Below are 14,908 nucleotides of genomic sequence, written 5' to 3'. Positions count from 1 at the left end.
TCTACCTATTCCTCAATAGGTAAAGAAGCGTGTCCACAGTATATACAAATATCCAAGTATTACCCCGAATTTCGGTTCTGCTATCTAATGCATGTATGCAGTGCGCTGGTCTAATCCAAGAGGCACGCTAAATAATATGCCTAGAAACTTTTTCCCTCAACGCCTCGCTATCCCGGGAAACTAAGTGATAATATCGTACAGTAGGGTATCATTATAAAAGAAATATCCCAAAGAAAAATGCAGTAGCAACCGGCATAGACATTACGATTCAGGCCAAGGGGCCAAGTCATGCTGGATGCCGCCGTGAGCTGACGGACGGCGGTGCCCATGATTAGGAAGGTCAGGCTGAGATGAGGATTGGTCAGAAAGGGTGACCGCAGGTAGTAGGTCAGACAAGACGCTGCGCCGTCTTGAATATACCCCTCCCACGGAAGGGTTTTCCTTTTCTCGCTGGACGACATTCTGTCTAGGGCGATGACGACGTGGGCGGCGGAGGTGTTCATTTGGTACGGGGTCAACTTGTTTCTTTGCTGCAGGTACCAAGTTCAAGTACACCGGGAAGATGGCGCCGGCAGCAAAGACAGCAACGAGGACGCTATAAGAGAACGATACGCCCCCAGCGAGCTGGGCTGCATGTTGTGCGAACGGAAAACAGCAACCTCCGCTAATTGCTGTCGTCAGAAGCGTTGCGGCAGTCTTTGTATGCTTACCGGTGCCGCGGAGGGAGATGGCGAATATAATGCTGAACGCGCCACTTTCGAAAAGGTAGACCATGAGACCCATGGCAACCGCCGCGACTCCCGTTGTTTTCATGCACAATACGGAGAATACAATCATTCCGATGTACGACAGAAGCAAAATCCAACGTGGTTTTAGAAACAGCTGCAAAAAGGCGGCAAGGAAACGACCCACCGCAAAGACAGCGTGAGCGATGGTCAGGAAGTCAAAAGAACTCAACCGAGAACTGGATATCGATCAGCGGATATCTCGGGATATTAAGTTAATCACCAACTTACCTAGGGTAGGCATTTTCGACGAAGGCGTAGAAGCTTTGCGAAATTACCTCCTGTCCGGCAACATAGAAAAATTGCGAAAACACGCCTAATCCTAGGGTTAGCCAGACCACCGGAATTCCGGCCACCTTGGTCATATTATCACTCCGGCGACGGTTCGCTAGCTCCTGCAGATCCTCATCCGACGCCTCCGGGATGGGTAGATAATAGAAGGCCACCGCTAGGAGTACATCAAACAACGCAATGCCAAGGTAGGTCCATTGGACATCAACCAGGGAGGAAACGTCGGTCACCTTTTTGAACAAGACCTTTTTCGCCAAAAGCGGCGAAACTACACTACCAACCGCTTGGACACCCTGCGAGATATTCAATCGGATCTCCGAGTTCTCGAGGGGCCCGCACAGCGCTATGAACGGATTGGCAGCGGTCTCTAGCACGGCTAGCCCGAAGCCGACGATGAAGTTCGAGATGATGAATGCGGAGTACGAGGTCAGAACGGCCGAGGGCCAGAAGATCAAAGTGCCGCAAGCGTATATACACAGGCCTGTGATGAAAGTTGACTTGAAACCCCAATGTTTCAACACGGTGCGGCCCACCAACGGAGGACCCATAAAATAACCTCCGAAGTAAACAACGTTCAGGCCCAATGATCGCCAAGCATCTAATCGAACAATCTCCTGGAATTGATTGTTGAGAATATCAAGCAAGCCGTATGCGAATCCCCACATGAAAAACAGGATGGTGGTCAGAGAAATAGGAGCAATGGACTCCTTATTACTTAACTTCAACATATTCGCCGGTTTCTTCATGTTGACAAAGTCGAAAAAGGTGATGCTCGGTGGATAGGAGGTGGTTGTGATGGTGGTATTCGCTTCTGCATCTAGAGGGGGTGGATTGCCGGCCGTAAGGAACTCCCTCATGTCTATCGGGTCGTCCACATCTCTCCGGCTGGCACTGCTACCACTACCTGATCGAGAAGGCTTATTATTGTTGGTGGATTGTGAGCGTCGTCGCATTCCTGGAGCTTGTGCAGTGGGAGGAGGCGCAGGTTCGGCAATCTCGGGAATATCCAGAGGACCAACCGTGGGAGCGTCAGGCACGGTCGTGCTGTCATCTGTGTCCCGGATCATCTTGGGGATGATTCGTGCTACCAGCGGTTTGAGACTCGGTACACAGGCGCACATCACCGACACATTGACCTCGACTACCGACCACATAAACGAAAGAGATGCATACCCTTGTCAGGTCAGTACGGGCGTAGGATGGTTGAGGTTGGGGTTGAGGAAATAAAGCTAGGTCAGACATACAATTAAGGTCATCACCGCCCGAATCTTGCAGGTGTATCTCTTTTAGCAATATCTGACGCGATGTGGCCGCATTTTGTAGGTAGGCAATGCGGATGACATCGACTACGGCGACGAAGAAACCGAAACTAAAGGTAATCACAAGAATAATTTTCTGTTTTCGAGGAAGACGCATCTGAGTTAAAATAGGGTTTGGCAAAAAAAGGATGGCCAAATCCGTAATGATGTTCACCGGAGAGGATGAGAGGTATAGAGTAAGGATATCGGTACAGTGAGCACCCGGGGCCATGGGATAGGAAAAGGCCGCCCCAACGGGACGACATTGGAAGACGTTGACAAGGGTGAGTGCTAGTCCGGCGGCATTGACGACGAATAGGGTCACATAATTGGCGCAACGAAAAACCTTTTCTCCTTGGGTTAAAGTAAGGTAGAAGACGAGAATGGAGGTTTTGACGGCCATCAACGCAGGGTTCTATCGAATCAGCAATCGGAGCAACCGAGTGCGGAGCCGGCAACTCACATATAGCACCGTAAATGCATAATTGGCTCGATTGAGGCTGTACCGGTCCTTGAGGGCTATGTCGTCATCATGGAGGCCAAGGCCTTTGCTGGTGGCATAGAATAGGGAGAATGAGAAACCGAAATCGATGACCTGTGTAACATTAGAGGAAAGGATTTCATTGTCTTCGCCCCTTCAACCTTTCTTTGTTTCTTTCTTTCTTTCTTCCCCGCTGGGCCACACTCTAATTCGAGCAATTGTATACAAACTCAGAAACGGGACAGCAGACATACCCATGCCAACAACATCAAATAGTCATGTAGCCCGACTCTTTTAACGATGAAAACCCTCGAGACGAACCGTAGGGCCACAAAGACGGAGGCGATGACGAAGAAGACAATGGATACGACCAACACTTCGGGTCTGCGGTCTTCCATGATGGGTGACCGCGGCCACAACCCAGCAGCCTCGTGTAAACTCCGGGGGAACCGCGCTGCGTAACAATTCAAGGCCAGTCACGATCATTCAAGACTTGTCACTAAAGGATTCGACGGAGAGGTGATTGTCAATTCTTGAGAATAGAACGGCTCCATGGTCACCGAATGCGTAAGATACGAAGGAAGGAGGACCACATCTCCGGGGAGAATGAAATTTGGCTAAAGAGAGTGACAGAGGAGGCTGGAAAGGCTGGGTCGAAGGTAATAATGATGGTTATGATGATAGCAATAATAATAATAATAATAATAATAATAATAACAATAACCTTCCTGGAAAGAAGCAAATTCCCGAGTAACAGTGAAGAAAAGTTGATGATGAGGAGAAGCGGAGAAAAGAAATTGTGTGGTTCGTTCGGCGTGGGTCTTATTTTACCCAAGGGATGATGAGATGAGATCCTTGGGTTGGGATTAAATTGTATTCAATAGTCCGTAAGCCTCCTCACGACCAGATGATTGGAATTTGCCGGAGAAATCCCACCGTCGACCCTTTTTGGGGAAAAAAGAAATGAATGTCTTCCTCGTTCATGTTGAGAGAAGAGAGGGAAAAGCGGCGGAAATTGCGGATTGTGAGCCGCCGCAAGAAGTAAAGTCAAGTCAAGTGCTGTACTTTTGAGGTTTGGCAGTTTAAGGAGTTGCTTCAGTTGGCCTTGTTTGTACTGTGCCCTTTTTTTTTTTTTTCTCCCTCCATGTCGGCGTATATAATCTCTGACTCAGCCAGAATTTGATTTTTTCTTTTAGACTAATTTCTCTTGGATTCGTTCATCCCTCGCATGCATGCGACCCAATCCGTATTTCTCCCTCACTGGTGGAAATGATTTAACGATATGGTTGACATGAAAGTCAACTTCCACTGTGAAAAGTATATAATCGATCCCATTCTCCGTACAGGAGGATCTACCGTGCAGTTGGGGACGTGCGACAGATAATAAACCGAGTCATTATGGTTGACAAAATTAGGTCAATACATACTATCGAGCACTTATATATAACATGTTGATAGAGCAACTCTTGGCAGCTTGAAAGGGCAACCTCGGTTCCCAGAGCCGGAAATTGGTACCAAGACCCTTCTCCATAATGATTGCGGAAAAAATATCCAATTTTTGTGCAGTATGAAAGTATCAGGGTAACGTCGCCTATGCATTATGGTCCCCATCTATCCAACTAACTCTCGCTAACCCTTGACTAGTGACCATCGTGTCCCTTCTCCACCATGTCAGGCGTTGGTTTTCTTGACTAAATCTTATTGCGGAGAACGATGCGCAGCCTATCGCCCGCTCGCGATGCAACCTAAGCCATCACATGGGATCTTCTCCCCTCAATTGCCCTCAGTTTTGCTCCCTGACCCGAAGGAATAGACTAGAATGGAATGTCTCCTTCTTCAAGATGATCAGTCGGCTTCCGACGGACGCACTATCAGGGGCTGGACGTCCATGCAACACCTGCCTACTATAAAGTAGGCTAGGCCCTCTCTATCTCGAGAATGGGAATTCAGATTGCAAGAGTGCTAGGCTATTTTGCCTTAAGATAGATATCCTGTGACATGAGACCGGCTTTCTTCCTGGCCGCCCTGGCCTCTGTGGCTGGCACGCATGCCGAAGCCGAGCCCGATTTGGCTGGCATCTGGGACGATTTCAAGGGAATAGTGACCTGCGCTGGTTGTGAGGTACGTCGGAATTGCGTCAATCTATCTAGACTTGCAAAAGTGCTGACGGTCGAAGGGCCTCCTGGGCGCGCTCAAACTAGTAGCCGGCTTCGGTCAGAAAGCCCTGGAAAACGTCGTAACTGACGCGTGTAAATTGGCAGCGGTAAGTGCATGCTTTCAGCTGAGTTTATCACAGGTAAAAGTCTAAGGACGTTTATTAACATATCCCTTCAGATAGAGGATGCCGATGTCTGCGAGGGTGCGATCAGAGAAGAAGGTACAGCCGTCTATTACGCTTTGAAGAATCTCAAGCTCGGCTCGCACACCTCGAAAACCTTCTGCGCAAGTATTGTCGGCCTCTGCGACTACCCCGAGCCTCGGCCGTACAGCCTCACGTTGCCTGTGGCCAAGGCCCCGGTCACTCGTCCGCCTCCGAGTGGCCAGGCTCCGATCCGCGTCGCACACATTAGTGACACTCACGTCGATTTGCAGTACACCCCCGGAGCCAATGCAGAATGCTCCAAGCCTATCTGCTGTCGTAGCTTCACTCCAGAGGACGCCCCAGGTAACACCTCAACCCCGTGCGGAATCTGGGGTGATCATAAGTGCGACCCTCCAGTTCGTCTTGAGGACTCTATGATGGACGCCATCACGGCTCTCAACCCGGATTTTTCCCTCTACACAGGCGACGTTCCACCACATGATATCTGGCTCGAGACCAAAAACTCTGTTCTCCAAAGCTTCAATTCCACCTACGGCAACCTGGGGAAGCTGGGGCTCGTCTACGCTGCCCTAGGCAACCATGACGCTGCCCCGGTCAACCTCTTTCCTTCGGACAAAATCCCATCTGAGCACAACCCACAGTGGGCCTACGACGCTCTCGCCAGCGACTGGTCCAGCCTCATCCAGAGCTCCCCCGCCAGCACCACCAAGCACGGGTCGTACTCTATCATCCACCCCGATAGCAACCTCCGAATCATCTCCTACAACAGCATTTTCTACTACAAGTACAACTTCTACGCCTTTCAAGAACCGATGGAATTCGACCCTAACAACCAACTCCAGTGGCTCATCTCCGAACTGCAAGCCGCGGAAACCGCCGGCCAACGCGTCTGGATGATCGCCCACATCCCCAGCGGCAACACCGACACCCTGCACGACTACTCGCACTACCTCGACCAGATCATCAACCGCTACAGCGGAAGCATCGCCGCCCTCTTCTTCGGCCATACGCACACCGATCTCTTCCAAATCTCGTACACCAATTACACCGCCCGCACTGCCGACTCGGCCAGCGCAATCGGCTACGTCACCGCCTCCATGACCCCAGACTCAGGCGCCCCGTCCTTCCGCATCTACGACATCGACCCTGTCACCTTCGCCGTCCTGGACTACACCGTCTACACGGCCGACCTCAGCAGCACCAACAGCCCTAGCACCCCGCCCAAATGGGGCAAGTACTACTCCGCCAAAGAGGCGTACGGCTCCCTCCTCACCCCGCCGGTCACAGACCCAGCCGTCGAGATGACCCCGTCCTTCTGGCATAACGTAACTGCTCTCATGGAGAAGGACGACTCGGTGTTCCAGGCGTGGTGGTCGCGTACCACCAGAGAGCACGATGTCAAGGAGTGCAAGGGGGAGTGTGCGACGAATAAGATCTGTTCGCTGCGCGGCGGAGACGCACAATTTAACTGCGAGGGAGCGGGGACGCCATTCCAGATCACGAAGCGGAGTGACGGTGTTCAGGAGGTGCACGTGGACCGACCGTTCTGTGAGGATGCGGTGTTGGCCAGGATCGTGGGAGGGTTGGCTCGGAAGGGCGTCAATGCGGAGGAGTATATTAAGGAGAGGGCGAAGCTTTATGAGAAGGTTTGAATGAACTTGGGGGAGGTTTGGTTTATTCTGTGACGTTGGTGAAGATAACTTGGTGTATATACTTTTCAAGCGTCTAATGGTTTCTCTTGGGAGACGTTGACTATTGAACTTAATATGGAAATGATTGACCAGTACTCCGTACTAAGGCACAAGTTTCGGAGTATATAACAAGAGATCATGTGAGACCCAGCTGTCTCTGTATTACTTACTGGTTCGAGTAGTAGACAGGAATACGAGTCTACGGGAGAAGATATACCATGCGCGTGAACTTTGAGAGAATAAACTTTTTTATCATTTCCCCCTAATCAATGCTACCTAGCCCTGATCAGATAGAATACCCGATTCCGTCCAATCTGCAATGCGCCCGTCCCAGTGTCGTGGTATCGTGTCATAGATAAGATGCGTCCAGCATGCTGCTTCTTGTTCGCCGAATATAAATGTGGATTTAAATAACCCGAAAAAGAAAAAAAAAAATCTATGAACATAGATCAATTGCTCCAGTGGAGCGATTTGTGTGTAAAGTATGTATAAAAGAAAGTCGAGAAGGTGAAGAAGAAAAGCGTGATGGATATCGAAGAATGGAAGCCAAGAGAAACAAACAACCATCAGGTGTTGGAAAAGAAGCAAGAAGCAGAAGAGGCTAGCGTTCAACGCATTTATTCGATCCACCACTCAACACCGTGGAGACGACCGGCAGACTCATCGGCCAGTTCATTGAACAAGTGACGCGACAAGTCAATGGAAGACGAGTCGCAGCCCATGCACTTGTCGACGACCTTGCCGTGCTTGACCTGACCATTGTATTTGATGGATACCCTGCGACCGCAGTGGCCGTCCTGCATGATGCCAACGGGGAGGGCCAGCACGTCTTCATTGGCGCCATCGCTGGTGACTCCACAGCTGCTGGGGTTGAGCATAGAGGTAGCGGTATCATAGAAGGTGACCTGGCCTGTGCATGGGGATCCCTCGGAGCAGGAGCCACTGTACCCACCAGAGCTGCTGCCTGTTGGCTGAGGGGCGGCGGAGGTGGTGCTAGACTGAGTAGGCTCGACAGCGGGAGGGGCGCTGGCGGTCGAGGGTTCTGGCTGCTTGGTAGGCTCCGGTGCGACAGTGGTGGGGGTAGTAGGTTCAGGAGCGGCGCTGGTAGACCACACCGGCTGGACGGTGTACGAGGGCTGCTCGGGCTCAGGAGTCTCCTCAGGCTCGTCTGGAACCTCAGCAGACTTAGCCTCCGGCTGAGAAGTCACAATGGGAGCGGCGGAGGATGCGGGAACGGAAACAACAGGCTGAGTGGCAGTCTGGGTGGGCCGGTCCTCGGTGATGACTTCGGTAACCGTTACGGTGGTCCATTGGACAACGGTTTTGGTGCTGGATACACCATCCTCGCGCTTCTGCACGGGGGCGGTCGATGCAATGGCGGCGAAAAGAGCGCCGGCCAGGGCGAGGGTCTTAGCAAGAGGAGCCATGATTGATATGAGACTGATATCTTGGTTTGTAAAGAAAGTTAAGATCGACGAGCCGATAGAAGTCCGACTGAAGGAATGAGTCTTGAAGTTATCAAACTGCGCAGCAGTCTGAAGGTGAATAGACACTCGGAAAGAATGAGAGTGCTGGAAGGAAGGAACGACAGAAAACTGTCTGAGAGAGAGGACTGTAGTGAGTGATCGGTAAAGAGAAGGACGGAGTAAGGGAGGGAAGAACCTGGTATTTAAACGAGGTACGCAGTACTACTTGGACTAGTGTCCTCGTATGTATGTGGGACTAGTCTCCATTAGTGGTTCCTTTGTCCCTCATACTCTGAACTTTCCAAAGAACAATTATTATTTTTCATTTTTGATTTTATTTCATTTTCCAACCTGACCAATACCCAAGGGTGGTTGGTTCAGGAACGCAGCGAATGCTCATCACACAGCGTAGCGAGTGGGGCCTTCATAAGCCCCGGACCCACCACACAGCTCGTGAACCCATGGGCCGGATTCCATGTTGCCGTGCACAGTGGCTGAAATTTTTCCACCCTCATTGCGCAGTTCCACTTGCCCTGAACCTCAACCGTTGGATTGGGAAGATCTCAACTTTGGATGTCTGATTGGGACGGCCCGACAGTTATCCAAACGTTGTACAGAGCAGTAGACGAGAACAAAAACAAAAGGGACTTACTGTGTGATTATTGTCCTTACATACGGAAGAAAAGATCAAGTGACAAGTCCTACATATGTCGATATGTTGGGGATTTCTCACCAGCACTCTGACCTGTCAGCCCCGACTGGATGACGTGTGGTCAGCCATCGTCCACGAAAAGATTCAATGGATATTCAGGTACCCGCTTTGGAGAGCAATTTCCAATTTCAATTGATTGGTCCAACAAGATTGGCGCCGGTGTTACACCGTGTAAAATCTATACCAATTCCAGTGATAGTGTTCCTAGTAAATTTCCCCTAGCTCACTTTAGTGTAGGCTTGGTATTGACTTTAGTTTTTTTTTCTCCCTTCTTCTTCCCCTTACCGGCCCATGTTCGTTTTTCGCCTTCCGGGGCCAGGGGGATCAGCGCACGCACACACACACACACACACACTCTCTCTCTCTCTCTCTCTCTCTCTGTGTGTGTGTCCGGATTGACCCTCAGCCACACTGGAAATAGCTGTGGCTTTGCTCTCTCTCTGAGAACATGACAATTGTCGCCTTTTCATTTATTGACTTTTTTTTCCCCTATACTGTTGCTGCGGAATTGGTTTCACGTCACCTAAAAATAAAATAATAATACCAAAAATAAAGAGGCCTTGTCTCAGGCCAAGAACAATTGAAGCGAACTGAAGCGAGCAGAGGTTGAACCAACCCTGTCAGCAAAGTCATGGATGGTCGGACAATGAAAGGGAAAAGAAAACGAGACCCATTCCGACGTGGATACTACGTGGTGGTTCCCTAACGGCGATTGGAAATCGTCTCATCTCTCGAATACAATCTTCCCCTCCCTCCGAAGTCCAGACCTTTTCTTCTTTCTCGAATCACATTCACAGTCCTCTCTCGTGTGGAAAAGAAAGAGAATCCATGCTAAACCCTTTAGTTCCGATTCCCCACTTGATAAATCTAGTACTTGACTCGGTTCCTTCAGATGTCAACGCCACCTGTGAAATGTGTTTCCATCAAGGCCTTGTGCTGGACAAAGTGAAGAGATTATGTGTCCCCTGCGCAGTTTCATCTCAATTTCCACGTAGATTTACTTTCTATAGAAGTATACACTGTACAATCTACTCTCCGCGCAGGGGGGAAATAATGAAGACAGAGCGCAGAAGTGAAGCTTGATAACTCATTCCTATATACGTACTGTGTGAATCGGATGTTGTTTCGGAATCCCCACCAATCTAGACCCTGACAAGATTGAATTCGATTTAATCTATCTTCGCAAGATATATTAATCTATTAAATCGAGCCCCGACTTAGCCCTATGTTATCAACCCTGGAAGATAAGGTGGGAAAGACCCTCACATCCAGACATTTTACTGGGATAGATTCAGAAAAAAAGGAAGAAAAAAAATCAATTGAATAAAAATTTTCAAGTCAGGCAAGAAGAAAGGCAGAGGGAGAGACTTATCTTTCTTTCTTTCCTTTTTTTTTTTCTCTTTTAAGAAAAAAAAAATCATTTTCTTGTTACAAACACATCGCACAAAGCCCTTTTCTCTCATATTATCATCTACGCCTGGGTTTCATTAATGTTGAACATACTCCCAAAGGAAGCTGAGAGAGGACGAATGGGGTGGATGTCAATGTGTCACGTCACAACCCGAAGCAAACGGGAAATAACGAGCAACCCCCTGTACAACTCGAGAATGAATACATCCAGCAAGTCTAGACCAGAACTAGGCCCTCCATCCGAGTTCAATCACCTACCTCATCGGGTCCAGGCGGGTTGGGTACTTGGGACAGAACTTGGAAGAGACGGTGGCATGGCTTGGGAGTTAGGGCATGGACCCCCTCTGACTCCAGTCTTTCCGTCGGTAGCCATGCCTTGTGGCCTTGACTTGATTGGGTCCTTCACGTACGGGAATAACTACCTACTAGTACCTAGTACCCTGATGAGATAATCGTTCGTCGCTTTAGTTCCGGTGGCAAGATGCTCTACTAAAGAAGCAAGGAAGCGTGACTCGGCGTTCTGAGGTATCTCCTATCTCTCTAGAGTGATTAGCGGGTCTGAAAATAATCAAAATAGACAAGAGACTGGGCAGGTCAAAACATCCACCAGGAGATGGGTCAGGCTGACAAATCTCCTACTGTTTTACTTGCTATGGATTTACATGGGTAGGTATTCGTTAGACATACTACCCCTCCATCGGTCTTCGGAGTACTACGACAAGGGACCTCAGTTACCTGCAGTACTGGTGATGGACGGGAACATAATCGGATTGGGCGGTACAAAACGTAATAGGGCGGTGCACGACTTATTATGAAACAGCATTCAATCAAGATTCAGATGGGATTTTACGGCTACCAAAACAAGATGACGCCTTCAGCTATGTTTCCAAAGGGCATCTCAAGAGATTCTTCAGGAATAAAAAAAAAATGAATTCCTAATCATTCTATGTAAATCACATTTTTGCCATCAAAACCGTCCCAGGACGTTGAAATAGAGAGAAAAACAGACCCGTTAAGGTTTTTAAGTACACGTACCCAATAATAACAGAAAACCCGCAAGAGAAGAAGAAAAACCAACAGTAAAAATCAATACCCAGTGTCCATCAAACTCATGATATCAATACATACAAACGTCAGATCCTTATCCACACGCCTATTGCAAACCCAGTCATTATATATAATATGTTTAGCCTTGGCACATCACGCAGGCCTCCTTGTTCTCAATGCTGCAGGCGAGAACCTTCTGAGAATAGATGTCATTCTCACGCTCTTCGCTCGTCTTCTCGTCGTCCTCGTTCTCGGGAGCCCCATTTCCGGTCTCCTCCGCACGTGCACTGGACTCGACAGAGCCATTGGCTTGTCCGTTGGTCGGGCTTGTGGGAGAGCGAGGAACAGCAGAGTATGTGTTGGACGCAGCACCAGCGGCTCTCTTCTTGAACGAGGCATTGGCGCGAGCGACGTTGGTGTCGGCCACCTTGAGCGCTTCCTGGTCCACGGTGAACTGGATGGGAGCAGAGGCAGCCATGGTACGGAGATAGTACATGCCGGTCTTCAAGCCCATCTTCCAGCCAGCAAAGTGCATGCTGGTGATCTTGCCCATAGTCGGCTCCTTGAGATGGATGTTGAGCGACTGGGACTGGTCAATGAAGGCACCACGGTCCGCAGCCATCTGCAGGATCGAACGCTGGGAAATTTCCCACACAGTCTTGTAGAGGGCCTTGATGTCCGCGGGGATGTTAGGAATGTTCTGGACGGAGCCGCCCTCAGCAATGATACGGTTCTTCATGTTGTCCGACCACAGACCAAGATCGACCAAGTCCTTGAGAAGCCAAGGGTTGACGACCTGGAACTCACCCGCCAGGACACGACGGGAGTAGATGTTTGAGGTGTAAGGTTCGAAGCATTCATTGAAGCCCAAGATCTGACTGGTGCTTGCGGTAGGCATAGGTGCCACCAACAAGCTGTTGCGCACGCCGGTTTGGGCGATCTTCGCCTTGAGAGAGTCCCAGTCCCAGAGATCGGTAGGGGTCCGGTCCCACATGTCATACTGAAGAATGCCCTGGGAGACGGGGGAGCCTTCATACGACTCATACGTTCCAAACTGCTTGGCCAGTTCTGACGAAGCAGTCAAAGCTCCGTGATAGATCGTCTCGAAGATCTGGGTGTTAAGCAGCTTCGCCTCGGGCGAGTCGAATGGCAAACGCAAGGCAAGGAAGGCATCAGCCAGACCATTGACACCAAGAGCAATAGGGCGGTGACGGAAGTTACTCTTCGCCGCCTCAGGGACAGGATAGTAGTTGATATCAATGATCTTGTTCAGGTTACGAACCAACACCTGCACGACTTCGTGAAGCTTGCCAAAATCGTATTCACCACGGACAGCATCAACGAATGTGGGAAGGGCGAGGGAAGCAAGGTTGCAAACAGCAACCTCATCCGGGGCTGTATACTCGATAATTTCGGTGCAGAGGTTAGAGCTGCGGATAGTTCCCAGGTTCTTTTGGTTGCTCTTTTTGTTACAAGCATCCTTATACAACATGAAAGGGTTTCCAGTCTCGGTCTGGGCTTCCAAGATAGCATACCAGAGCTTCTGAGCCTTGATGGTCTTACGGCCGCGGCCCTCTTTTTCGTATCTATCATCCTGTTAGCATGTTTCTGCTTGAACTCATGGGGATTGGTCTGACCTTTCATAGAGGGCCTCAAATTCGTCGCCATAAACGTCGGCCAGGCCAGGGGCTTCATTAGGACAGAAAAGAGTCCAGTCGCCGTTGGCTTCAACTCGTTTCATGAACAGATCTGGAGTCCAGAGAGCATAGAAGAGGTCACGAGCTCTCACTTCCTCCTTACCGTGGTTCTTGCGAAGATCCAAGAACTCGAAGACATCGGAGTGCCAAGGCTCCAAGTAGATAGCAAAAGCGCCTGGGCGCTTGTTGCCCCCCTGGTCTACATATCTGGCAGTGTTGTTGAACACCCGAAGCATAGGAACAATACCATTAGAGGAACCGTTGGTACCACCAATGTAGGAACCAGTAGCACGGATGCGATGGACATTGAGACCAATACCACCGGCAGTCTTGGAGATCAACGCACATGTCTTGAGCGTGTCATAGATACCTTCAATACTGTCCTCCTTCATATCTACAAGGAAGCATGAAGCAAGCTGAGGCTGAGGGGTACCGGCGTTGAACAATGTTGGAGACGCATGGGTGAAATACTTCTGAGACATCAAGTGATAGGTCTCAATAGCCTTCTCGATATCATTACCGTGAATTCCGACAGAGACACGCATCAGCAGGTGCTGAGGACGCTCGGCGACCTTTCCATCAATCCGCAGTAAGTATGACCGCTCAAGTGTCTTGAAGCCGAAAAAGTTATAGTTGAAATCGCGGTCGTACACGATGGCAGAGTTAAGTTCATCGGCATGCTTCATGATTATCTCGTATGTTTCCTGTGATATCATCGGTGCAGGTTTCTTATTCTTCGGGTTGACATAGTGGTATAAGTCTGAGATAACCAACGAAAATTGCTTTTTCGTTTGCTTGTGAAGGTTGGAAACAGCTATACGGGCAGCAAGAATGGCATAGTCTGGGTGTGTGGTAGTCATGTATGCCGCGGTCTCAGCAGCCTACACAATGATATCAGTATGTTGCCTTACTTGACCTGCGGAGCTGCGGAGTCATCATACCAGGTTATCCAGTTCAACGGTGGTAACACCCTGGTAAACACCAGAGATGACCTTCTGAGTGATTGCAGCAGCATCGACATGCTCGGGATCAAGACCATAGCAAAGCCTCGAAACACGGGCAGTGATCTTGTCGAACTGTACGCGTTCCTTGCGTCCGTCTAATGATTATAGATCGTTAGCAGGAATTGCTAGCTGGTGGCGAGGATGGACGGCCAGAGCCTCCCCCGAACAATACAGCCCTAGAGCCGAGTCTAGAAGGACAAAATGAAGAACATCAAGGCATACCTCTCTTGTAGACAAACATTTTGACGTGTGAAGGGGAGAGTTTGGTAAGGCAGGTGAAAAGACGACAAGGGTTAGGGTATAACGGAATCACTGAATAGATCAAGTACTAAAGCTCTGCAATGAGAAAAGGAAAGGATAAAATCGTCGAAGACAAGAAGAGAAAAGCCCTGAGGATGGGGTGAAGAGTGGATGAGAAGGAGGAAAGAAGTTGGAGGGGCAGAGAATCCAGCAGATATTTGATGCTGCCCGGGCCAACGCGTTTGATATCAACGCGAATTTTCGTGTTCAATGGGTCTCCCTTGCTTAATCATCGAACGCCGAAGAACCCGCCAACCCACGTGACCGAGATGCTGTCGTCACGCCACGCGAGTGACGAACGTCCAATCTCGCTGAGTACCGATCTATGGATATGCAATGGTTTATACTCTTTTCAAACCTACGATAGATGTTTAATAAACTATCTGGAAGCTAGTTTACACGC

General features: G+C 49.6%; 5 protein-coding genes across 5 annotated transcripts; 1 reads left to right on the top strand and 4 right to left on the bottom strand.

The window, feature by feature from the left end:
• Positions 1-5: 5 nt before the first annotated feature.
• BDW43DRAFT_259530 (putative MFS monosaccharide transporter) lies at positions 6-3,991 on the bottom strand. The gene is made up of 5 exons (XM_032040106.1): positions 3,110-3,991; positions 2,838-2,969; positions 2,321-2,789; positions 1,017-2,250; positions 6-964 (listed from the first exon to the last, which is right to left on the bottom strand). Exons 1-5 carry the CDS (start codon positions 3,251-3,253, stop codon positions 262-264), a joined length of 2,682 nt encoding a protein of 893 aa, XP_031906710.1. The 5' UTR covers positions 3,254-3,991; the 3' UTR covers positions 6-261.
• A 698-nt stretch (positions 3,992-4,689) lies between these two features.
• Positions 4,690-7,199, top strand: BDW43DRAFT_14796 (sphingomyelin phosphodiesterase). Its single transcript, XM_032038399.1, has 3 exons — positions 4,690-4,976; positions 5,032-5,118; positions 5,190-7,199. The coding sequence occupies exons 1-3, from the start codon at positions 4,854-4,856 to the stop codon at positions 6,828-6,830; spliced, it is 1,851 nt and encodes a 616-aa protein (XP_031906709.1). The 5' UTR covers positions 4,690-4,853; the 3' UTR covers positions 6,831-7,199.
• Positions 6,988-7,627, bottom strand: BDW43DRAFT_14838 (uncharacterized protein). The gene is made up of 2 exons (XM_032038409.1): positions 7,622-7,627; positions 6,988-7,562 (listed from the first exon to the last, which is right to left on the bottom strand). The coding sequence occupies exon 2, from the start codon at positions 7,434-7,436 to the stop codon at positions 7,146-7,148; it is 291 nt and encodes a 96-aa protein (XP_031906708.1). The 5' UTR covers positions 7,437-7,562; positions 7,622-7,627; the 3' UTR covers positions 6,988-7,145.
• Positions 7,159-8,543, bottom strand: BDW43DRAFT_14602 (uncharacterized protein). Its single transcript, XM_032038376.1, has 2 exons — positions 8,532-8,543; positions 7,159-8,468 (listed from the first exon to the last, which is right to left on the bottom strand). Exon 2 carries the CDS (start codon positions 8,294-8,296, stop codon positions 7,487-7,489), a length of 810 nt encoding a protein of 269 aa, XP_031906707.1. The 5' UTR covers positions 8,297-8,468; positions 8,532-8,543; the 3' UTR covers positions 7,159-7,486.
• A 2,810-nt stretch (positions 8,544-11,353) lies between these two features.
• BDW43DRAFT_259514 (ribonucleotide-diphosphate reductase subunit RNR1) lies at positions 11,354-14,734 on the bottom strand. Its single transcript, XM_032040105.1, has 4 exons — positions 14,428-14,734; positions 14,143-14,300; positions 13,142-14,082; positions 11,354-13,090 (listed from the first exon to the last, which is right to left on the bottom strand). Exons 1-4 carry the CDS (start codon positions 14,444-14,446, stop codon positions 11,644-11,646), a joined length of 2,565 nt encoding a protein of 854 aa, XP_031906706.1. The 5' UTR covers positions 14,447-14,734; the 3' UTR covers positions 11,354-11,643.
• Between the last annotated feature and the right edge of the window lie 174 nt (positions 14,735-14,908).

This window comes from Aspergillus alliaceus, assembly GCF_009176365.1.
Source record: "Aspergillus alliaceus strain CBS 536.65 unplaced genomic scaffold BDW43scaffold_1, whole genome shotgun sequence".
Taxonomy (NCBI): domain Eukaryota; kingdom Fungi; phylum Ascomycota; class Eurotiomycetes; order Eurotiales; family Aspergillaceae; genus Aspergillus; species Aspergillus alliaceus.
Note: the sequence above shows the minus strand (reverse complement) of the source record. Positions and strands in the feature narration are given on the sequence as shown.

What these genes read in the sequence shown, in the direction of transcription:
- BDW43DRAFT_259530 (XM_032040106.1), bottom strand. Translation starts at nt 3,253, where the DNA reads ATGGAAGACCGCAGACCCGAAGTGTTGGTCGTATCCATTGTCTTCTTC. An exon ending in ATGCATTTACGGTGCTATAT is followed by an intron (nt 2,790 to 2,837) that starts GTGAGTTGCCGG and finishes CTGATTCGATAG; the next exon opens with AACCCTGCGTTGATGGCCGT. An exon ending in GGGCGGTGATGACCTTAATT is followed by an intron (nt 2,251 to 2,320) that starts GTATGTCTGACC and finishes TGACCTGACAAG; the next exon opens with GGTATGCATCTCTTTCGTTT.
- BDW43DRAFT_14796 (XM_032038399.1), top strand. Translation starts at nt 4,854, where the DNA reads ATGAGACCGGCTTTCTTCCTGGCCGCCCTGGCCTCTGTGGCTGGCACG. An exon ending in TGACCTGCGCTGGTTGTGAG is followed by an intron (nt 4,977 to 5,031) that starts GTACGTCGGAAT and finishes TGACGGTCGAAG; the next exon opens with GGCCTCCTGGGCGCGCTCAA. An exon ending in ACGCGTGTAAATTGGCAGCG is followed by an intron (nt 5,119 to 5,189) that starts GTAAGTGCATGC and finishes ATATCCCTTCAG; the next exon opens with ATAGAGGATGCCGATGTCTG.
- BDW43DRAFT_14838 (XM_032038409.1), bottom strand. Translation starts at nt 7,436, where the DNA reads ATGGTTGTTTGTTTCTCTTGGCTTCCATTCTTCGATATCCATCACGCT.
- BDW43DRAFT_14602 (XM_032038376.1), bottom strand. Translation starts at nt 8,296, where the DNA reads ATGGCTCCTCTTGCTAAGACCCTCGCCCTGGCCGGCGCTCTTTTCGCC.
- BDW43DRAFT_259514 (XM_032040105.1), bottom strand. An exon ending in CCGTTGAACTGGATAACCTG is followed by an intron (nt 14,083 to 14,142) that starts GTATGATGACTC and finishes ATCATTGTGTAG; the next exon opens with GCTGCTGAGACCGCGGCATA. An exon ending in TTTGAGGCCCTCTATGAAAG is followed by an intron (nt 13,091 to 13,141) that starts GTCAGACCAATC and finishes ACAGGATGATAG; the next exon opens with ATACGAAAAAGAGGGCCGCG.